Source organism: Drosophila yakuba, chromosome 3L, assembly GCF_016746365.2.
Source record: "Drosophila yakuba strain Tai18E2 chromosome 3L, Prin_Dyak_Tai18E2_2.1, whole genome shotgun sequence".
NCBI classification, from domain to species: Eukaryota; Metazoa; Arthropoda; class Insecta; order Diptera; family Drosophilidae; genus Drosophila; species Drosophila yakuba.
In genome coordinates, this window is record NC_052529.2 from 20,474,243 (window position 1) to 20,499,429 (window position 25,187).

Genomic DNA, 25,187 nt, shown 5'->3' on the forward strand with positions numbered 1-25,187 from the left:
CCTGCTTGAGCTCCGCTGCCTATCGAAGTGCCCAGCAAGCCGGTCCGAGATGAGTTGATTAATTGAAATATTCCCAGCCTACGGATGCGATGGGGCACCTAACTATGCCAATGGATGCCAAGCTCATCGAGGGCATTTGTTGGCCCGTCACCGAAGGTATTTAATATGGGTAATAGGATTATCATTGCAACTATCACAATGGCTGATGTGTTTGAAGGTGTACTCGACTGCTCAGGATTGTATTCCAGATAAATAGAAAACTTTTAAAAGAAAAGATTATAATGTTCCTTAGCAGGCCTAGGTAAATTAATATTTAAATAACGAAAGCAATACCTATTGGTTTATTCCACTTAAAAATTAAATAATTATTATCTTAACACTAGTAGTTAGGCAGTTTAAAAATCTGTGCCCACTTTAGTATCAAAAGTAGCCCCAGAAGGGTATCTTTCTGTCTCTTGGACTAACCAACTGCGCCAGGACGAAAACTTGTTGCCTTAACTTTTAATTAAGCCAAGAGTTTGTGTAATGTATCTCTCCGTGCGTCCTTCTCTTCCCCTTCGGAATGTGTGCGAAATTAACAAATAAGCGTATAAATTATGCCACAACACGCTGGCAGCGCACGCTCACACACACACACACACACACATACACTCACATGGCCACCAACGGGGATGTCTTTTGGCCAGGATCAGGGAAATATGAGAACCAACTGCGGACGGGCGACATCTGCAGCTTTCCTGCCATTTGGCGTCATTGTCATCGATGTTGCTGCTCTACTGGGCAAAAGCCGCAGGAGGGGCAAAAGGGGGCAGGCCCATAGCCAGTTGCCCATTTGCCGGCAGTAGACCACATTCCAGGCAGCTTCGAATTACATTGGCTTTAAAGCGCAATGCGTCCGCATGTGTGTGCTATTGCTGGTGCTGGTCAAACATGACACTTGGCAGGACACAGAAGCTCAGCGAACTGGGAACAGCGACTTCGTGATAACCATTAGTGTCTTGTAATCATATTGAGGTTCAGAAATGCGCACCAAAATTACATCTTGAGTCCGTTAATCTAATGGGTATGCGATCTGAGTTGGAAGCACGAAAATACTTTTTGACTGCACCTGACAATGAAATAATCATCAAATGTAAGTATATAAAATATATACTTATAAAATACTTATACTTCCGTGGAGCTCATAATACATACAAAAACACTTTCACAAAACTTCTCAGATAACTTAGTCTTAAGAGGGTGTCAGAGTTCCTGCAGTCTTGCAGTGCGGCACGCTGCGTATGGGTGATATCAACGAACATCGCGAAAGTATCGGCAAAATGCCGACAAACTCAGTCAGCTGCACATCCTCGAACACCTGATGGGCTCCATGTGGCAGCTACCGAGCTCCCGAATCGGTAACATGGCGGCATCTATTTTGGACAGAGCATGTCTGGAAGCGATAAACCACATTTGGTGGACCTGGAATGGGAATGTCGAACGACCTGCTTTGTTGTTTGTACACTTGGCCACAAAGTGCCACGGAACTGGCAATTATCAGTTTGTGCGTAAAGATTTTACGATCCCGGCTTAAAATTATTGGCGCATGTCCAAAAATAGACATTCTTAAACCGAAATGTTCCCCGCACTTGCCATTCATTTTCGCAATCGTAAAATAAAGAAAGGAAATTGCAATAAACAGGTTTAAGGGCCAGAAATTATATTCTGAACAGAGAACAAACCTTTTGAGCTAATGAAAATGGTCAAGGCTTTTTGAGCTATGCATTTAAAAAGTATTTTCTCCTTGTATTATTAGTATTTATTTCCTTGTAAAAATGCATTCTCTTTTTTATACCCTTGCAAAGGGTGACTTCTCTTAAACTTTTTTCCAATTCTCGGACTGGCAGCTGTGTGGATGATGTGAGGTGTAAGGACTTCGATGTGCCGACTTGAGTGCCAGTTGATCTGTTCTCGGGCACAGGGAATGTGTAGGTCAATTGCTGGGGCATCGTAACTGACATACGAAGGCGGATTTGGAATCAATCACTTTTGGAACTTCCATGTCGCTCGAGTCAGAAGCCAAGCCCCATATTTGGATGCAGTGTAATAAAAATAGACCGTTTCCCAGGAGGTGGTAAATACCCATTTATGGGTATGTCGTGGAACTTCAGTTTTTGCATAAGATTTCAAAGAGTCGATACCTTTCAACTGGTTTACTATTCGTACATGGCCATAATTCTTGTTTCTGCACCTCGACAACACATTGAAGCCTCAACGTGTTTTTTGCCATAATTTACGAGCCGAAATGTTTCATTTCATGTTTTATGGGAAATAAATTACGACCCCGCCCAGTGTTTTCCATTGACAATGCCAGCTTAGCTGGCGATAAGAACTTTTGGCCCACAAAAAACCAAAAAAAAATGGCAGTCGCAAAAGATGCCAAAGTAATGGAAGAAGAACAGCAAACGGATAGAGGCAAAATTTATGTGCGTTTATTGATTGCCGAACGGGAGAAAAACACCAAAGGATGGAAACTTGTCCAGAAACCAAGGCGAATTTATGTAAATTTAACTTTGGTCCTCAAAGCGACTTTTATGAAGACGAAGTGCAGCTGGGCTTCCCCAAAAACATCAGAGTGGGGCCATACAGTGGGTGTATTCTATTTTGAATGCCTTAAGAAAGTACACTGCACGAATTACACATTGATATAAAGCAAATGCTTATGCTCATTTTAATTTGAAGGCCCTTTGTACAAATATTTTTCAAGAAAAATAATTTTCGGAAAATAAATATATATTTTTTGTTTTAAAAATATTATTACATACTTTATTATAATTATTCTTTTTTGTAACCCACATATTTACTTTTATAAAACTTAGCAGGGACTAAAACTCTTCGAGTCCTGAATATTGTCGCGCCGTGCAGTCAATGAGGCCTGAAAACGAAAGTAGCCGAGAGTGGCTTCTTAAAGTGACCAGGCCAAGAAGGGATCTGGATATGGTTTTGGGCTTAGACAATGCTTTAAGGCAGGACCAAGTATATGCATGCGGGTCATTTATATGCAAAGCATAACCATGGCTCCACAATATGTTGGCTCTAATAAGCCGGAGAAGCGGAGACCCTACCACGAGCACGTATCCCATTCCCACATCCCGATGCACAACTCAGGTAGTCCGGGCTATAATTTGGTCTCGTATCGAACTCCTCCAGCGGCAGCTGCTGCCATAAATATAATTTCAATAGAAAAAGTTGCCAATAAGTAAGTGCCATGTATTGTTCGTGCTGTGCGAAAACCTCTCGAACTTTGTTGTAGCAATTGTAGTAGTTTTCTCCCCCCAAATTTCGTTAGAGGACACTTATTGGCTTTCTGTAGACCTTAATATCGTTATTAACTTGCTGGCCACAGCTCTAAAATACAAATAAGTATGTAGTAAGGTACGTAGATTACCCTCCCTACAAATGGCAACAAAACCTTAATAACGATTAATTATAGATTGTAGATGAACGGAAAATTTTCGTTTAAAATTATTTATTTGCTTAATTCTGTTAAAATGGCAAAGAAATAGGTTGAAAGAGTCAATATTGTATAAAGTTATATAAAATAAATAGCATCACGGAAAAGCTCAGAGTTCTTTTCGTTATATGACATAATTGTCTTTAATGAACTCACTCAACGAAGCGCTTTAACGCCCACATACCGAATTTAATCTTACCCATAATTAAAATAAAGTATTATTAGCATCCTTTGAAGTCGATACAAGAAGAAAACACCATCGATTGTACCTAATAATTGTACTTTGTATGTGCACAAAAATGAATTGGAGTGATATTTCTTTTCTCATGATTCAAAGGCATCAAAAAGCGTTTATTGAAAGATGCCCTGAAATTTTAAATTAAATACTATAAATAGATTCAATATCTGAGGAAAAATACGAGTATATAAGTAAATAAAACAAATGTAGACAAACATATGTATGAACTTATAAATATAGAATCACAGCAAAGTTCAGCGGCAACTGAGCAACTGAGAGGGAAAATAAATTAAATTCTTAGGAAAATGCCAAAATAAAGTGAAGTGAAAATTTCCTGTCTTTTATTCTGTGGTTTTAGACAATGAAAGCACCTTAAATGGTATATCTGTACAACAAATGAATTTTTTAAGTGGAATTTTGGTTTTTATTGGAATGTAGTAACTTTTGGTAATAATGTGAAGACATATTCACTTAAGATATAATTGGATGAAACCCATCTAATTGTTGGGTAGTTTTGTATGAATATCTTGATTAGAATCTGTATGTAAAACAAAATAATGAATGTATACTCTAAAGATATTTTGAATGTAAGGAAATTATTAAAAACTCAAATTTGATGAACGTTTTTTAATCGGTTAAATTGTTTGGTTCAGTTGTAAAAAGGGAGTAAGTTGGTGCTCAAACGGATTTATAAGAAGCTGTCGTGATGAAAAAGGCGTCTGGTAACCAGCTCACTCTCGTCCGAATTGATGTTGAAATTTTGATGTATTCTGTCATTATACCCATGCAGAGGGTATTTATATTTAGTAAAGGAATGGTCGACTTGATAAATCCATCTGCCTCCATACGTCCGTTGTAAGGAAAATCTATCCGCAGGAAACTTTCAATATTGATGGTAGCATATGTGTCGAAACGGGCCGCGTCGGACCACTCTATCATATAATTGATAGCCATAAAAAATAAGGGGAAAAAAGGTACCTTCGTAGCCTTTGACCATAACGTGTCCAATTCGGTAAATAAATCAAATAACTTCGTATTTATTTAGATCGAACATAAGAACAGTCGCAGAGTTAATCGAAAATAACAGAAAATAAATCATAGTGTCGTTGTTTCTGATCGTAAAGATTTATTCGGTATACAAGGGCTTTTATTTACAAAATATACTTCCCATAAGGGTACAGAAGCATCAGTTTGCCTTCTTTCGAGTTTTTTCTCAAAACGCCTACGAGGCGTATGCGCAACACGGATTTACTTGATAATGTCAACAGGGCGTTCGACTGCCCTGCATGTACATATGTATGCTTGTATGTGGTGTGAGTTGTGTGCCTGTTGGTGAAGATTCCTGCCAAGTAAATAAAAATTCATGAAAGCAGCGCTTGAATATGTTACACAAATTTGCCCTAAGAGTATGAGGCGCAGTCTGAAAATAAGGATGAGTCGTCTCAGGTAGAAAGCTGCCATTGTTTATGGTAATCGGCTAAAGGGGCTAAAGAGAGAGGCTGCGGAGGGGGTGGGACTCTGAAAAGCGGCCACTATTCACTTCACTTCTGGCAGAGCATAAATGTGTCAGGCAAGGTGCTTAAAAATATGAGGCGTTATTCCGAGGGCGGTTGGAGAAGGACGACAGTCAGTGGTTCTGGAGGAGTCTCGTCCCAAGTGAAAACTGTTTGTCGACTTGGCTTTAATAAGTAAATCGCAGCTGCATCAGTTGGCACATCCCTTGTAGCCCTCTTCGAATGCCCTTGTCTGCTTGTGATTTCCTGTGGAACTTTCCGGCGACAGATAACAAAACAAATAAGGACATGAAAGGTGGTATTCGTATTCCGTGATACCTATTGTCGGTATTTCTTTGGTCTTATGACTGTAATGTAATGAAAAAGATATAAACACGTTTTAGCAGTATCAATTATTTTGAACAATATTTTAATACATTATTAATTATAATACAAAATACACACTGACAAATTTATCAAATTTTTTTTAACAATCAATATTTTGTTTTCAATTTTTTTTTAAATATTTGCAACTACAGATTTCTTTTAGGTATACCGTAGCAGTGCCGAATGTGCTGGGTACAAATTGCGAAAAGTGGAGGAATGAGGTGAAGAACGTAAGTAGTAAATACATATATGAGGAAGTTTAGAAGGTAAGCACAGGCTGATGGCGATAATTGGATGAGATACGTTTATGGTCCATCTGCTTGTGTGCAAGAAAAATGAAATATAATGCTTGATTAGCTAATTGACTGGTCCCCATTAAAACAATCAGGGAGAGCAAGCTATTTTTCAATTTATTTTTAAAATTTTAAGTTCCATATTTAAATATGTTATTAAGAAAAGCCTGTGCACAACACCATTTTTTTATTACAATATCAAGCCAGTCAGCACCTTTCAAGTTCTAGGGCAGTTATTTCTTTAAGGTTTTAAGAAATAAATTCCGACTTATAAACTTTTACATGACATCAGTGGTTCTTTTCGCGATGGATTTATGAAGTTCCTTTTACCGAATTCCGCGGTTTACGTCTCATCTCAGGGCGTAAAGTGCCATCCACTCATCTGTGCAGATAATTGACGTGAATCACTCAGCATATAGAATCACTCATAGAAAGTCACTCAATTTCAGCTCGCCCACTCAGATCCCTTGCAATTGAGTGAGCGCAACGTTGCGTATACGTAATAAGCCGACGATGCTGCATATAACGTATACGCAGCGAGCGAAACGACTCGAGTTGCTCGGCTCCTCACGAGGTCTTATCAGCAACTAACCTGTTGGTCGGCCGTTTAGCCGCACGAAGTTGGACCGTTCAGTTGCCTGTGATTCTTCGTTGACGGCGGACGCGAAAGTCGGCAGTACAATCCGGAAGAAAATTCCAAATAAGATTTTCGAATAGGGGAAAATTTTCTTCCGCGGAAGGCAAAGGAAACATATTTTCATTGTGCGGTAAAGAACTGATAGCGAAAGTGAGAGCGAGGCAGTGAAAGGGAGACCAAACAAGTGCCGAAACGTGCTCGAGTGCCTCCATCCTTGCGGTTTTTGGTTTTTTGTTCGAGCCGTTTCTCCCCTTCCAGTATTTATATATATTTCGTATACACAGTGTTGACACGTCGGGGGACGACAGCTTTCGGTTTTTATTTATACCCCCTGTTTAGTACTTTTTCCCGCGGCCAGCCGGGCCAAAACTTTTCGCCTTTCCGCTGTTTGCCTCAGTGCCCAACAATAATATTTAACGTCCAGAAGGAGAGTTAAAGATTAACTTACTGGAAGCCTGTTTGAAATTAAATCATCAAATTAAAACATTCGGGAGTTGGAGGTGAGTAATGGCGGAAAGCTAAAATGTATTCGGGAATAAGTTTGAGATGGTTTTTTGGCCATACCGATGTATGTATATCCCCGAGTATATTCATTACGATCTGAACAAATTGAATTCAAGTCAACTTTCTTCTGCGGCCTTTTCTTTGGCTCCCACAAAGAAAAGTTTTTCCGCTGCCAAAAAGACTGGAGGAGGCTGAGGTCCCGAAAAAAACATTCAACTTTTATATTGTTTTGCGACAAAACAAATAAGTTAGCAGCAACAAAATGGGGAAAAGCACAAGAAGGCTAAAAGGAAACCAAGAGCGAAAAGAGATAACATTAGGAAAACCCAATTGCATTTAAAAGGAAGTTGAAAGTGGTGGGGGATCCACGTAGTCCGTTTACATTTTATGGCTAAGTCAAATGGCTCGGTCGTGACTGTTCTTTAATTAAAAATGCAAATTTCCCTTTAATTTTAATGGGTCCTCGAGTGTAGGGCGAACCGATAAACAAAAGACAGTCCGAACAACTTTCGATTGATTCTAATTGATCCCCTCTGACATGGATGCCAGTCATTCAGTCAGCCAGCCATCCATCAATTGTTGATTTGATAAACAAATGCATTGATTGCTTGGCCCAACTAGGGCGCATGCTAATGACCATGTTGTTCAGGTGGGAATTGGTCAAGTTAGCCTCGACGTATACGTAACGTTAATCATTATTATTGTCTGGGGACGCAGCTGTCATAAGTGATAATCGTGTGTGATTTGCGATGATTGATGCTTTGATTCACTTATTAGCAAAACATCGGTTTCACATAAACACTCCTTTTCAACTCTACCTGTGGGGCTTTGGATGAACCAAGTGAATCCCGTCCATCGAAACATCTTCAGGCGCGCTTCGCGTTTACGTGATACGCGTGTTCATGTCAAGGATTCCGCAAGCCCGAAGCCATATGCAATTCCAGAACCATTTGAGGAGGGGAAGCAACGGGGGTCCATGGGTCTGAGTTCTGAGTAAAAGGAAAACGCATTTCAATTTGCATATCAGACCGCGCCAAAGCTGGCTGATGGCCACTAAAACTGGTCCTCAAGGCTATCCAGGTCGCCGAAATTTCGCAATTGAGGTGAAAATTGCTGAGATGGTGCCTTGGATGTGCTCACCCGATTATCCTCCTTTGGTCCCTCTCCATTCTCGCCCATTTGCATTTAAATCAACTTTTGGCTACGAAATAGTAACAAATTGCCGTAGCTGTAGCACAAAAACTTCCAAACAAAAGTGGCATATATTTATTTCATCCACTTGAAAGCCAGTCGGTCAACGGCTAATTAATTTGTCGGATATTTTCCCAATTTTAAGTTAATCCAAAACCATTTATTTTTCAGAAGACAAAGTTTTTGGCTCACATATGCCCTCTCCTGCATTTTTATAGAAATATTTGTTGAATTAATTTTTCCCTGTAACGGCAATGTGCACATTCCGGTGAAAACATTTACATATTTACAGAGAAAACTCAAAGAGAAACATTGACATTTGGCTGGAAAAAGTATGTTTTTTTTTTCAGATTACCAAAATATTTATTTTTCAGCCCTTGTGGGAGCGAAGAATTTATTCCAAACAGGGCAAACGAATATTATTAAATCTTTCCTGATATTCTTAAATTGAAGAGGTATGGATAGGGTACTTTTTAGTCGAACCGCTGACCAAAACCCTATATTTTCTTTACAAGCACTTGTTTTGTATGCTTTTCCATGCCGGTTGCCATTTTATTGGCCACCAAGTTTTGCATAAATAATGCACAAGGCTGAAGGTATGTATGTAAATACACATTATATGCTCGTGTGTTTATGAGGCAAAGGGCTTGATAAGAAATGGGTAAGGGGGGAGGGCCGACCAGCTGCTTGAATTTATTTGATTTCTCACAGTCGCAAGTCACAGGTGACATTTTTACGGCCAATCTGTGCGATGGAGGCCCCAGTTCTCAGTTCCCCACAACCAGAGTAAGAACAACAAGTCCGGGCAGCCAAGGAGCCATAAAACGATTGCCATTCCCAAGGCCTGCTATGCCAGGTTTGCCATGGAATTGCCTTTGACTTGGTCTCTGGTCTAGATCCCTTTGCCGCCCAGTAATCTGGTTTTTGAGTGGGTGGCTGGTGTCCCTAGTTACCTCCCATTGACAGCCAGCCAGCCAGTCAGTCAGTCAGTCAGTCGTTTGTGGCTAGGATTTTCAAATTTCTCCAGAGACCAAACCACCCAACCCGACTTGACTCGGGGCTCCCTTTCAATTTACCTCTGGCGATGTCGATGTCGATGTCTGGTTATGATTTCGGTCCGTGCAGTTGCTCACTTAACTTTTGTCAATAATTCAGGGTCCTCTGGGAGCCACGCGGGGAAACAAGCTGGTTACAGGGCATCCTAATGCAGGCCAAAAAATGAATTGCTTTTCAATTAAACGACGGACAAAATAGGGATGCGCAAAAAGAAATCACTTCGTTGGAGCTCCATGGATGTGGAAACCGCAAGTGGGGGTCCCTATCTGAGGCCCAAACTCGGTGGCCAACAACGTAATTAATTCCCTATTCGTCTGGAGTCCTTTGGGCTATTTGATTTCAGTGTACGAAAATGTCCAAGCCTGATTTTATAATGCGCAGATAAGTGCTGGTATCAAACAGCTCAAATACATGCATAAGTTAATTTCGAAATGCATACAATTTTGGACTACCATAAAACTTTCAAAGGCATAAAGAAATCCCTAAAAGGTGGCCATCAAAGTGAACTTGGTTTTTCTAAAGTTAATAGAGTGTAAAGTTTTCTGCATATACTTTTGTCTAAATAATTCATGAAAAAGACCTCATTTAAATATAAATGTACAAAGAAAATTCCTTTTCAAAGTTCTAAAGGACCTTTCGCTTTGTCATTTCCCCGAAACATAACCTATTTAGAATAATCTATTTGACGCCCAAAGTTTTTTCTGCAACGTCTCACTGGAAGTGTATTTATCGATTCATTATAATATCGCTAGGAACTGGGCAGGGTCTTCACCATCACCATCAACATCACCAGCACCATCGTCATCCTCATGGCCATCAGCGTTTTGTGGGCAACGCGAACCATCCCCACTCCATCTCTGGTTTTTTCCCCAATGCAACCCCATATCGGGGATCCAACCGAGCACGGCCACACCGCGGTTCGAATATCATTAAAATGCAAAAATTGACGTTCCACGTGGAGGAGGCGACTCGAAGGATGGGAGGGTTGTGCTGGTGGTTCCCGAAACCCAGATAATAAGTGGGCGGTTCTGCTGTCTGGGGTCCTCCATTCCGGCTTAGTCGAGATGCCGGCCATGAAGTGAACATTTAATTAATTTCGTTTGTTGTCTTGGTACGTTGATTAAAACGCCATTACAACAGTTTGCCTGCATTTAAGTCAGCGCTAAGTGAGTTGCTTATTAATTTGCATAGACCATGCAAAGTGCTTCTTTGCCCCCGCTTTCCCCCCTGCCCCCTACATATTCCATACATATATTTTTCTAAATGAACATATTGTAGACATGAATCTGCATAATGATAAATGGAAATTGAGAACAGCCAGAGCCAGGGGATAATCCCGGTGAAGGCCGGCAGCTGGGGTGTATCGTGGCAACTAGGATAACTTAATCGCTCGAGAGCAGCTGCCACAGAAAAGGTCAAGTTCTCAATTTGCAAGATTTTCTTTTTGGAATCTTTTGGACTGGGGATTAGGTTTTCGAATTTCTGAAGAGTTTTAATCACAATTTGAAATTGTCTGTGTTGCAACTTAATAAAAAAAAGGTGAAATACATTTGCTTAGTTTATCTAAGTTTGCTAAATTTTCTTTAAAATTTCGACTAAAATAAATAACCATCAAAAAGTGTATGCACATACCAAGAAGAAAACAATCTTTTGCCTTATTAAGAATTCCGCGGCCATAAAGCTCTCGAGCTTCTTGTTCTCCCAAGTCGCTATAAAAAATTAAGGCCTCCACGCTGTGGCAATATACAAAGTAGATTTTATTCGCCTGCTTTTGTTCCCATCTGAAACGATGATTTTTCCGCTTGACTTTAAGGTCAGAGCCAGCTGATTTCCCTAAGAACAGATACCCCCGCACCCCAGACAATTTTCCGGTGGCCAAACTCGGTCATATGAAAACGTTTACTTGGGCTTCAACTGACCAAAGCGACACTGACCAAAGCGTTTGGGTCTCGGGAGCGTTGTATGCCAAATGGTCGTGGATCCCTCGATTTGAGTGACGATGGGCAAGGATACTTTCCAGCGCACTGCCTTCTGATAGGGACATTCTGATAAGGACAATGGCGAAAGGGATGGCCCGTCTCGGCAGGCGGGCAGGCCAACAACCCGTCGAGCGCCACTTATCCGGCTGAGATTGCTCTCCTCGAGCTGAATTTATGAAGCCATTGTCTCCTGCTCAACCGCAACTGTTTTGCAGGGAAGCTGCAGTAAATGGTCAATTAATTATGGTCACTGCCCCTTGAACCAGCCGCGCTCACATGCTGGCGAATTGCATCAGGAGTGGGTATACATATATTGCAAAGGAAGTGTAGATGTGAATGATCGAAAGCAACATCTCAAGGTATTGTTATAGTCAGAGTTATTTTAAAGAATACATACAGCCTTGGTAACTACTTTCGATTGGCGTATGAATCTACCACAGACCGAATAAAGTCCATAGTAAGTGCGGTGGAAGCCGTTCTTTGATTCTCAGACTTTAACGACGTGATCTTTTCAAATTGAACTTCGGATCCAGCCCTAAAGTGCAGCGAAGTATGCAATAGGAACCAGACACCCCAGCTCAAGGACAGAAGTGAGGTAGCTCTATGGGTAGTAGCAATAAAATTCATTGATTTTTATAAGGTTCGAATATTGGTTGGCTTGCCATGAGCCATGAGCCATGAGCCATGTGGCATCCATATGCCATATGTGTGCGAGCCGCCGACGTCGCCGCGTGTTATGCAAGGACATTGAAGTCCACAGAGGATGGAGCACAGGACACGGTCGGGACCAAGGTTGTGCAAACAAATGGCGTCAAAAGACAAGGGAAATTGGTTTTGGTTTCGGTTTGGTTATTGTTGCTGCGGCTGGCTGGAAAAAGGTTAAGCGCCTAAACAAGTGAGCAATGCCAAACAAGGAAAAGGCACAAAATGAGCCATACAAACAACGATAAAGGAATTGGGCCAAAAAAGGGTTTTCGTTCCCCGTGGAGGGGGTGAAACTTTGAAATCTACTGATTATCCTTGAAGTGGAATATAAAAGTTCATCAGGGAACAGACGGGCTCCGAGATTCGCAGGAGATACTCTACCTTTCAATTGCATGGGCAACCCAATAGAAAATAAATATTCAAAGTGTCATTGAATGAAAAGGGAGACCTTGCTTAAATAAAAATTTAATTTTTTACTGAAAGTAAATTTCGTCGTAAGGTCAGAACAGATTTTCCTTTTCAAATTTTCCGCATCTAAATTAAGTAAAAAAGGGTACATGGTGCTGAAGACAAGTAGTAATGTAATATGTTGAATATGAAAACGTCCTTACAAGAATTGAAGTATTTAACATACAAAGGAATTTTGTGTATTAAGAATATTTGTGCTAGTCAAAGCATTGGGGCCAAACAAGAAAGCCCACTTCATGGCCCCAGAGATAATCGGAAAATACGAATGGCCTTATGGACTCGAACTGCGAGTGGTAAGTGAAATTATTGTCCTTGCATATGCCAAATGAAAATTGTGAGTAAACAAGCCGAAGAAAGCAGTGGCTGACAGCCCGGCCAGACAGACAGGGGAAAGGGACAAAGGACGAGTGTCCTCGTTAGGCACACCTCCTGTCATTGGTCTTAGTCCTGTAAACTAAGGCTGCGGTCGGCACGCCCCTTGCCACAACGCCCCCTCATGTCGACCACTCGAAAGTTCGTCGCTGCTGTGTCCTTGGCATTTGCATTTTTATTTCAGCCTCGGCTTGCGTTTCGGTTATTACTACTGGGAGTGGGAGTGGGAGTGGGATGGGAATGGTGATGGTGATGGGGCTGGGAAATCTGCACGGGGAGTGGGTGGAGTGCCAGCTCATGACAACTGCGAGTTGCATCGACTGCTTTCTGCTGCCAAAAAGCTTACGTAAAATTATTAAGCATTTAGCTCACACTCCCCCGGCTAGGAAATGGCCGGAAAATGTCCTGCCGAGTTTAACTGGTCCAGTTATACTTATCTCAAGGTTGCAGGCCAACCAGGAAAACTGCTTCGTTAGTTTTCTGGAACCCATGTTTCTGGGCTGTTAGAAGTGTTGGCCAGCAGAGCAATACGCTACTACTTTTGACACGCTACTTCTTAGGCTACCAAAGAACATATGCCTACTTTTTATTAAACTTTTGCTGTAACCTCACTTTAGAATTCTTGTCTCGTACTTCTAAATTATTCTTATAGCTACAAAAGACTTCAAAAATGTTTAAATTTCTAAAATTCTTATAATGTTGATAAATAACTCTATTTACGATCAAACTGTTATGAAGATAATAGCATTTGTACCACACAGACCTTTGTATATAACGCACCAATTAATTTCAGGAGTAATCCCAATGGTTTGGCGAATAGGGATTAAAGTTTTAAAAATAAATTTTCCAAGCCGCTTACGAACCTTTGAAGGCTCTTGCGCAGTTTTAAAACTTGTTTAACCAATAATCCTGGCACTCGAATAGCTTGAATTGCAGGCCATCACAAGGAATGGCCTATTAATGTTGTTTTCATTGTTGACTTCGAGTTGAATTTTCCACGGATCATAATTGGCCCGACCATTTTGTTTTTGTGTGCGGGTGGCGAGCTCGTGGCAATTGTAATTGCTCGCCATATTAAAAATGTATTTTTTCGAGGAACTTTAAAGCTCGTTGAGGAAACCACTTACCACACACAGTGGGGACCTTTGGTCTCTGGAACTGATGGCTCTTTGGCCGCACGCCTCGTTGAACGTTAGCCAAAAGTGCCCGTGTAATTTGTTTGAAATTCGTTTCGGTTTTTCAGTTTTTTCCACTTTTTTTCCGCTATTCCTGCTTCCTACTTTAAGTGGCTCGTGTTAGCAAACATTTCAATTTTCGAATAGACTGTCAGGTCTGTTCTGTTGTAGGGGAAAACAAGCGCAACTGGAGGAAATCCATAGAAACGGGGCCATCGGTAGGCTGACTTGTTTACATTTTGGCGTGACTGCCCGTGTTTGCCATGGGATCAGGGGATCCAGAAGCGGGGACACAGGGAAATAGACGAGAGGCCAAAAAGGCCCGCCCTTGGCCGTAAATTCATGCTAAAACAATCTTATTAATGGCCATTCCTGCCCCAATCTTTCTAATAATGTTTAACTGCGATTTTTATATGCGATTTCAGCTCTCTCTTTTGGCTGGATTTTTTTGCTTTTGATAAAATATTACCGCCTGGATTTCCTGTTGCTGTTGCTGGTTTCTTGTTGTCTGCCAATTTTAGCCATTTAGTTTGATTTCAGTGTTATCTTTATGCGAATGCCGCTGACGCTTATCGTCGGTTTTGTCCACATGGACCCTAATGGGCTTAGCCGCTGGTATAGGGTATAGGAATCGGGGCACTTGGGGGCACATTTTGGAGGGGAGCACCTCTTGGACCCATAGCAATTTGCTATTTTGGATATGGCTATAGTCAGGGTATTTGAAGAGCATACACTCAGTCGCAAGTAGGCAGTTAGTACAGTGTAGTGGCTCGACTGGAAATGTCTCGCTTCCTTAACTGCATTTCCTAAATATTCCACAGAGGCTCCATTTAGGAGTAATTGAATATTAATTATATCCATATTAACCTGAAAGTCTGAATTTTGATTTGAACATATTAAATAAGTTACGAGCCAAAGAGTATTTAGGTTTCACTACCGACTTAAATTCTCCTTCTTTTTGCCCACTTATGACTATTATGTCGATGCAGATACATGTGAACTTTGATATATGCGATTCGGTGTGTGCATATACTCGATATTTATGTGTCCATCGTAAATGTGGCAAATACCCGCATTGAGTGAATCAGTTACTGGAAGATTGCCCTCGATTCGTGTGCACTGAGAGCCAAATGGAAATAACTCTCTAATTAGTTGCCGGGCATATAAATCATGTAAATAAATTAGCCCGCCGCAGCTCTCAATTCAATGAGAATATATATATCTTGGCCCGGCACTCATATGCGTATGAATAATTCTCAAAACCGACATTTCAAAAGTGGCTGAGTGCAAAGTGCCTGCTTACGAGTGAGGCAACCAATTAAAGTGCCAGCTATGGCATCGAAAATAAGCGAAGAAATTCTAGCAAAATTTTAATTAAATTCCGCGTCATCAATCGATCCATGACACTGACACAGACATTGAACACATGCTCCCCATGGACTGTGTCTGTTCATCTGTCTGTGGGACCCCTAATTTCTTGAGTAATTTCCTTGGCGGCGAACAAAACTTTATTCTTTTCGCAGCTTTTTGAAGCGAAACTAACGTCAAAGCTGTGCGCAAACTTTGTAATTGATTATCATAGAAATGGCCATGTTAATTAGTGCAAGAAGCTCGTTGAGGAGCAGCTCCTCTGCATTGATCACTGGCCACTCCGGCCAATCGTTAGTGGAGGTTCAACCGAGAGTTTCTGTGAAAAAATATGCTTATGAAGCATCTAACGCTGACTGGCAAACGAGCTTAACCCTCTTTATTCCAGAATAAGAACTCCTTTAGTTGGCTGGTAATAGATTTAAATGCTGGTTTAAGCAAAGGAATTCGACTATGCCCATCAACTGGTCAGAAATATTGCTTAGTACTAAGTAGATCATGTGTTTTTAATTATACCCGTTACTCTTAGAGTAAAAGGGTATACTAGATTATGTTATGTATGTAACAGGCAGAAAGAAGCGTTTCCGACCATATAAAGTATATATATTCTTGATCAGGATCAATAGGCGAGTCGATCTGGCCATGTCCGTCTGTCCGTCCGTATGAACGTCGAGATCTCAGGAACTACAAAAGCTAGAAAGTTGAGATTAAGCATACAGACTCCAGAGACATAGAAGCAGCGCAAGTTTGTCGATTCATGTTGCCACGCCCAGTCTAACACCCACAAACCGCCAAAAACTGTCAGTGTTGAAGACTCTCCTTCGCACTTCCACTAGCTGAGTAACGGGTATCAGATAGTCGGGGAACTCGACTATAGCGTTCTCTCTTGTTTTAATCCTATGGTTACTCCATTGTTATTCGAGTATTTCCAGATAGGTAGAGCTTACCTGGCAATTAAGCAAATTATGTTTGATTGTTTTCCGATTACTCTCTGGCCTTTGATCGTATATTGTTTTGCCCGAGCTCTGATGAGGTGGCGGTTTTTAGGCACGTCTGTCAAAAATATGTACGAGTATTTATAATAAACTAGTTGAACAAATGATGCGTGTTAAATAACCTGGCAGTTCATAGATACATGTACATTTCCAAGGGAAATGTCCTGCTTAAGTTTGCTTAGTCATCCACACGGTATTTGAGTTGCTTTTCATTTAATTCCGCCTGGACCTTCGGTCGCCGTAAATGGGAAATCAAAAGGGCTTTGGGCGAATAAAAGGACCCAGAGGATGTCCTGTCCTAAACAGCCTGACAGTCCATTGAGATACACTTTAACTGCATCTTTAAGCCCAAAGCGATGGGAAATTCATTAATGGCTCTGCCCTCTGGAGGTCGCATGCACCTTGTCGCCATAAAACTCCCCAAGCGCCTATAAGTAGGCCATATACTAGCACTTAAAGGAGGAGTCCAACAGTTTGATGCGAATACGGATGCGGATGTTCCGGCTGCTGATATTGCGGGGGCAAAAAACCCCATTAAAGTGAGCGTTTGCTCTCGCCCTGGCCTTGTTTCATTATGTCACGGGCTCAAAGATAAATCGTTGCCGCAGAAGACGCTCGAGCGACAGCGTGTCAGTGCACAGAAAACAATTTTACTATGCAAGAAAAAATAATTTCTGCAACAATGCTTATAATGGTGCTTAAATGCAAATATTACTTGTTACATTAGACATATACTGATTACACATTTATTTGTCAATACTACCCAGAAAGTCATTTTGTTGCCCTGATTTGCCTGATTAGCTCTTTTCCGCAGTGTAAGCCATAAAAGCGCACAAAAATGGTGACAAATGCATCAAAATTAAAATTACGAAGTGCCGCAGATCAGCGAAAGGACCGCCAAGATGACACTCAACCTGCCTTGTGCAGCTTGTTAGTAATGATAATGGAAGAAGTGAGGCGCGTGAGTCCTGCAGAAGGACAAAGGGGCAGAAGAAGAAAGGTGCACGACCCGGAAGCAGGTCCCAGAATCCAGGATGAGGGCGATGATGAGGACGACGACACTCGGGACTTGCCAATGCCGCCTGCTGGTGATGATTCGGAGGGAGTTTATGGGCCGCGCCAGGCAATCCCTGGATAAATGCGTTCATAAAAAGAATGGCAAAACAAAAAATTGTTAACTGGCAATTTTTCTTGTTTTCTTGTCCCACGTTGTTGTTATCCCCAGGACACAATATCCGGCATTTGAGGCTCCCTCAACCTGTCCAGAGTTCTATTAATTTATCAAAATGATTATACTCCCGTCGTTGGCCCCGCGGCCACAAATTCCTTGGACATTCTTCTTGTTTAACAGATTTCAAAACATCCGCTCTGCGTATATTTCTGTAATATCATGAGTAATTTTTTTAGCCTTTTTTCCTGTATACCTTGTCTTTAATGTTAATGGATACATAATGGTAATAAATAAGAAAAACCTTAAGCTGATTAGGTTTTTTTATATCTCATGCACCTTCCCTGATTAGGTTTTTTTATATCTCATGCACCTTCCCTGATTAATGTTTTAAGTTTAATCGACCGACCACCATTTTACAAAGCATCTATAATGGTGTAATAGTATCTATGAGGTGGAATGTTTAAAGACAAATTTTGTGGGTCCTTTTGTTTCTTTTTCGTGGCCTTTGGAAAGCTTTCTATTAGTTTTGCAAACTTTGCCGTTGCAAGTTTCTTACAATTTACTTTTACTCCTTTGGTTGCCAAAGAATTTCCCCATCTAATGACACAATGGTCTCGAGTTATAATTAAGTTTTGCCATCTGCAAAATATTCGCCCTCTCGTGTCGACTATATTGACCTTGTTATCTGTGACTCTGTGACCTGGGGGTGTTCGGCATGTGTTCATTAAACGCAGGAATTCAATTTGCAACCTTGTAAAGTACCCCCGAAATGGCCCGGAGTCTGTGATTATCCGGGTTTTTGGCCGAATATTCTACGACTTAACTAACAGCTTTTTGTTGGAGTCCCCTACATGCATATCCACCTGCATGCTGGGCAAAACTTTTCCGGCCCGTTGTTAGATGAATCCAATTAAATTTGCATTTAGTTGCTGTACGTGATCAGAAGCCATCAGGCATCGGCATATTTGCATCGATGGCTTCTGGTTGCTCGCTTGGCTGGCAAAACTTTCGACCTTCGGGGGAAGCCATCAAATTCCCAGAACTTCCTGCTATTGAAAACATAAGATTAAATGCCGCCCTCTGACAGGATTCCAAAGGCCTGGTACAATAGCCTGGTACAATAGAGAGATTACCAATTGTTTTGCGAATCTGGCAATTACCAATTGTTCCGATTGGTTGCAGCGCCTAATTGCTGGCCATTGTGGAGAATGTGCTGCTTGGGTAATGGGTTACTGATAATCTCTTTCGAATGCTGACCAGGATCTCCCAGCAAGGGGAATCCCATATTTTCGTTGAATGCTGCTTAGAACCTTCAGCCTAAGCTTACTTAATCCTCTAGAAGGCACATTCAAGGTGTCGAAATTAGAGCAACGTGCAGTAAACTATAAAATACAGACTGCTTCTTTTAATCATGTATAAAGGTGTCTAAGAGTAGGCCACAGACTGCGTTTTTTTGAAATGAAAATGTCTTTATATGGCTTTTGCACGTGTTGGTCTCCTTACAATGATTGTTGCTGCATGCTCTTAAACATATTTGTATTTGATTTCAAAGGATAAATAAATATTAAGACTCTTTTTCTGCACAAAAGGACAAACTTTTGGCGAATAAGTGTGCAACTCATCTCAGTCTTAAGTTGTCCGAATAGCGGTTGGTGTCGAGGTCTCAAGACTTCACTCTTAATGCCCAGTTAGAGACAGCAACTGTCACATTGGCATTGTTTTTAATAAACTCAGCGCCCCCGAATCTGAAAGCCAGCTCGAGACTCCAAGCTTGAAGCTTGAAGCCGAGCAAGCGTGTCCTGACAGCAACCAAAAGTAAAAGCTAGTCGGGGCAGCAACTTAATCCCTTTTGGCCAAAAAGCAGACAGAGAAAGGGGGTCCAAAGTTTTTTGAGGGGGAAGAATGTTGATGGGTGGAATGTGATGTACCAGTGGGAAACTTAGTTTTTAAGTCCCTTTAAGACGAATTCCCTGCTGAAAACTTTGGAACGAGTTGAGATGAGTTTTACACGGCTGTAAGCCACTTACTATCATCGATGAGCGTCGAGAGCCATCTCCAATGCCTAATGATGCAGATGTAATGATATTTCGGTACTTGCTCTAAAGTAGTTTCAGTTAAATATTATTCTAAAGAAAGTTTTAGGAGTTAATGTTAAATTGTATAATATTCCAACACTTTATTTCAACTAAAATTTGGCTCCGTTTCCGTTCACTTCCAGAACTGAACAGCTCAGTCAATTAGCGATGAGCGGAATATCGCACAAGGCTTTCTAAGCAGCCAAGTGCTTTTTGGCTAGGCCATCGGGTAAGAAGCTCAATTCCGGCGCCGACGGAAATGGCCGCTTAAGTGGTGCGCATCCGAACCGGAACCACCGGCAGCAAGTCGAGCACACAACCACCACTCAACTCATTAACGCCGGGAGCCGTGAAGATGGCCAACTTGAGCTGGCTGAGCACCACGGCCAGCACCACTTCCTCCTCCATCACCACCAGCCAGCTGCCATTGGTCAGCACAACCAACTGGAGCCTAACGTCGCCGGGAACTACTAGTGCTATCCTGGCGGATGTGGCTGCATCCGATGACGACAGGAGCGGCGGGATCATCCACAACCAGTTCGTGCAAATCTTCTTCTACGTCCTGTACGCCACGGTCTTTGTCCTGGGAGTCTTCGGAAATGTGCTGGTTTGCTACGTGGTTCTAAGGAACCGGGCCATGCAGACTGTGACAAATATATTCATCACGAATCTCGCCCTGTCGGACATATTGCTGTGCGTCCTGGCGGTGCCGTTTACCCCGCTGTACACGTTCATGGGTCGCTGGGCCTTCGGCCGGAGTTTGTGCCATCTGGTGTCCTTTGCCCAGGGATGCAGCATCTACATATCCACGCTGACCCTCACCTCGATTGCCATCGACCGGTACTTCGTGATCATATACCCCTTCCATCCGCGCATGAAGCTCTCCACCTGCATCGGGATCATAGTGAGCATCTGGGTGATAGCCCTGCTGGCCACCGTTCCCTACGGCATGTACATGAAGATGACCAACGAGCTGGTGAACGGAACGCAGACTGGCAACGAGACCCTGGTGGAGGCCACTCTAATGCTAAACGGAAGCTTCGTGGCCCAGGGATCGGGATTCATCGAGGCGCCGGACGCCACCTCGGCCACACAGGCTTATATGCAGGTGATGACCGCCGGTTCGACGGGGCCGGAGATGCCCTATGTTCGGGTGTACTGTGAGGAGAACTGGCCATCGGAGCAGTACAGGAAGGTGTTCGGGGCCATCACCACCACTCTACAGTTTGTGCTGCCCTTCTTCATCATCTCGATTTGCTATGTGTGGATATCGGTGAAGCTGAACCAGCGGGCCAGGGCCAAGCCGGGATCGAAATCCTCGCGGCGGGAGGAGGCGGATCGGGATCGCAAGAAGCGCACCAACCGCATGCTCATCGCCATGGTGGCGGTATTCGGACTCAGCTGGCTACCAATCAACGTGGTCAACATATTCGATGATTTCGATGACAAGTCCAACGAGTGGCGCTTCTACATCCTCTTCTTCTTCGTGGCCCACTCGATAGCCATGAGCTCCACCTGCTACAATCCCTTCCTGTACGCCTGGCTGAACGAGAACTTCCGCAAGGAGTTCAAGCACGTGCTGCCCTGCTTTAATCCCTCGAACAACAACATCATCAACATCACCAGGGGCTATAATCGGAGTGATCGGAACACCTGTGGCCCGCGATTGCATCATGGCAAGGGGGATGGTGGACTGGGCGGTGGCAGTCTGGACGCCGACGACCAGGACGAGAACGGCATCACCCAGGAGACGTGTCTGCCCAAGGAGAAGCTGCTGATTATCCCGAGGGAGCCGACCTACGGCAATGGCACGGGTGCTGTGTCGCCAATCCTCAGTGGACGCGGCATTAACGCCGCCTTGGTACACGGTGGAGACCACCAGATGCACCAGCTGCAGCCGTCACACCACCAACAAGTGGAGCTGACGAGGCGGATCCGCAGGCGGACGGACGAGACGGACGGAGATTACCTGGACTCCGGCGACGAGCAGACCGTGGAGGTGCGCTTCAGCGAGACGCCCTTCGTCAGCACGGATAACACCACCGGGATCAGCATTCTCGAGACGAGTACGAGTCACTGCCAGGACTCCGATGTGATGGTTGAGCTCGGCGAGGGAAGCGCTGCAGGTGGTGGGGGAGAGCTGGGGAGACGATTCAACTGAGATAGGGTAAGTAACTTGGGGTATATTAAGCACAGTGGAGGCAGAAGGCCAAATAGTAGAGAAATTTATTGGGATGTGCCAAACCTGCATCACTCATCAGTAGAACTAGAACATCGAGTTTAAGTTAACCCTTAATCGAAGCCCTTTAAGGCCGATTTGTGTTTACTACCCTCCCTAAGTCACCCATGACATACATGTATGCATAGTTTTTTTCACCACATATAGCTTTATGAATCACTGTTGAAGGAAACTGAGTCGTACTCAGCCGACGACAGCAGTTGCATTTTTCAATATCACCGAAAAATCCCCATATTCACGTCCTTTTAGCCGAAAGGAGGGAGTCAAGCGGATTGCAAGCTCATCGCTTGATTGCGATTGTGCAAGATGGAAAATTGCTTACCGAATCACAGAGAATTTTGACGAAGGATTCATCCCATTTCTTTCGGGACAAAGAGCAGCCCACTAGTGGGGGCCAAATCAGAATCCGAGCAAGCCTGCATGCATTTAAAATAAAATAAAATAAAACTTGCAGTGGAGCTCAACGAAGTCGAGCACTTTCCACGTTCCCATTCCCTCCCTTTGGCCACAAAGGCCACCATCTGGCAGCAGATTTTCCCAGTGTTTCGGGCCAAAATTTCATTTGTCGAGCTGCAGTCTCTGGGCCAGGCCAGAACACTTACCTGCATAGTACCATTACCCATTCCCGTACCGGTGAGCAGTAAATCAACTGCCATGAGTCAGCCAAAAGTTGCTTCCTGTCAGCGCACAAATCTCGAGCTCCTGGTGGCCCCCAAAATGTTCCGCTCTTCCAGATGGTAATAAAAAGCATGTATTTTGGAGGGTAGCAACTGCTATAACTTGGTTACCAGTGCAACATTTCTGACAGTTCTGATACTCTGTTGAAATTTATGGGAAAAAGTACACGATAATTGCATTTTAAGTAGCTTCAGCTACAGAGCACTTTGAAAGATTTGACAGGATTTATGATTTTAATATATTTTGGCGCATTCGGATAAACAGCAATATATTCATTTAAGTTTATATTTTTGCAGCAAATTCAGTTTTTTGGCTTATCTTCTTTTTGCTGATTTCCTGTTATTTAAATTTAAAGATAAAATTTAAAATATTTTAAATTGCGTTCTCACATTATCAACCACCGTTCGGCATGATTTTCTCAGCTGGTTGAATATTATTTAAATTGTTTGGTTTACACAAATATAAATTCAAGAGCATAACATCTTCGACATAAGCGGCTTAGAAGGCATGAGAAAATCGTTACGCATAAAGTTTCTTCTTAAAATGGCCAGCCGGAGAACTTTTGAAGTCCGCCGGAGGCTGCGAGTCCGTGACGGATGGCCAAGACTTGGTAATGGATTACAGAAATATGAAAAACGTGCCGACAATAAAGCGACCCTTTAGCGTTTCGTCCATTCCTCCCTCTCATTTTTGTCCGGCCAATTGGACAGGTGCACAGCATAAATAAACCTAATATATGTACACAAATTACCAACTAAATTCGGCCGATATATGCCAAGGAAAATTTACATTATTCCGCAGCCCATTGCCATTTATAATCGTCAAATCTTATGTTATACAGATGCCTAGCCAGAGTGCTTGGAATGAGTCGTAAAGTTTATAAATACATTTAATTTATTTAATTCGCTTAAAGGCGAAGAGTTGAAGGCAAACAAAAAGAAGAGGAAATTGAAAATCGTTTCTTGGAAAATAGATATTCTGTGTACTTCAATTTGACAAACTTTCACTTGGGTGAAATAAATATTGTTTATACTGCGATTAGACACTGATTGTGGTATAATCCCGGAGCATAAAGTGCTTACTTGCAAAAAGGGTATCTTTCAATATTACGAAAACGAAAAACCGTAGTAGAAGCATTTAATACACAGATGTGCACATCTCAGTGGCTTCCCCATCTGGGACAGAGTATGCACTCAGTGAAATATCAACTAGCCAGAGGATGTTCTTGTTTGCATTTGGGTTATGTTTGCGGTGGGTTTTTGAAAGCACAGATGCCCATGCCCAGCGAGACCAGGATGTGTGGGAGTGGATAGTGGATGTCGGATAGTGAATAGCGAGGCTGAGGACCTCCGGCTAATGAATTATTCAGGCGGGTCGTTAGCAGGCACAATCCCACACGACTCTGCCTAATTACCCGGCCGGGCTGACAAGCCGGACAGTAAATAAGCTCCTGCGGCCAGGGCTTCTGAGGCGGAGCTTGGAGCTCGGAGCTGGGAGCTGGGACTTGGAAGCTGGGACTTGGAAGCTGGGATCGAGTGTCAGGATGGGGTCCGAATAAACTAAATGAGTGAGTGGCTGTGGAATGCGCCGCATATCTCAGATACATATCTCGGCAAACGGAGACCGACGGTAATCTCTTCAGCGAGTTGGCTGCATGTCCGACCAACTGCATTATGCATGAGGTTCACTGCTCCGCATTTGGAGCAGTCTGGCCGGACTCTCGGCAGCCTTTTGTAAGCAAGTGAGAAACTTGTATTTAACAATTTGTTTTGACGCACTGGAAAATATGTAACGATTGAGTTGGTTTGACTTAAATTGTGTTGAGAATAAATAATGCATTTTAATAATTTACTTTTTGATAATAACGAAACATAAGGGAACATATAAAAGATAGGTGAGAGCACTTTCAAATTGACTATTTTTAATGGAAGTTTTTTACTGAGTTTTTCTCAGTGCAACAAGCTGCATGTCTGCTAATGGCAAACGGTGGCAAAAAGTTGTCGTGACTTCGATCGAAACAATGTAAGCCGGACTGCCACTGATAACTGCTGCAAAGTTTCCAGACCAAAAGTGCCAGGCACAAAAGTTTTTGCTTTATTCAGATCAAATTTGCAGCAATTTGAAACACTCACCGCAGTAAGTATTTTGCCCGGACCACACGAATGCAATCGGAATTTTTGTTTAAAGCCACATCAACTGCAAATCGTTAAATGTGAGCCAATTTTTCCCTGTTTTAAACGGTAACCAAATGTGTTCGTCAGGACTTGAAATTTCACTATTGTCAAAAAATATTTTCGTGCAAATGGAAAAGTGTGTGTCAGAACAAAAGCAAAGCGAACCAAAATGAGAATACATTTAAATGGTTTATTATTTTTGCCATTTTGGATATTTAACTCTGAACTAGTTTTGGTTCTAGCAAATACCTGCAGGTACCTACGTGCCACCGTAAATATAATTAAATTTCTCTTGTTTGAGAATGACATTACCCTTGGATTTTATTGCCACCCGTAAACCTTTTATGTACTTTGTTTTAGTCCCCGATCGAATTTGAATTCGCAATCCGCATTTGGGCCGAATGGCAATGCATTTCCCATTTTCCAAGCCCCCCAATCAATCACACTAAAAGTGCATAATGGTGTTGTAAAATCAAAGAGTCTGATTAAAGCGATA

The 25,187-nt window shown here is 42.4% G+C and overlaps 1 protein-coding gene across 1 annotated transcript in view; it reads left to right on the forward strand.

Moving 5' to 3' along the window:
• The first annotated feature begins 6,534 nt into the window (after positions 1-6,534).
• LOC6534852 (prolactin-releasing peptide receptor) overlaps positions 6,535-25,187 on the forward strand; it is a 32,052-nt gene continuing 13,399 nt past the window's right edge. The window contains exons 1-2 of the mRNA XM_002095488.4: positions 6,535-7,041; positions 19,744-21,767. Of these exons, the coding sequence (XP_002095524.2) occupies positions 19,956-21,761 (1,806 nt within the window). The 5' untranslated portion in view covers positions 6,535-7,041; positions 19,744-19,955 and the 3' untranslated portion in view covers positions 21,762-21,767. The remainder of the gene's footprint in view (positions 7,042-19,743; positions 21,768-25,187) is intronic.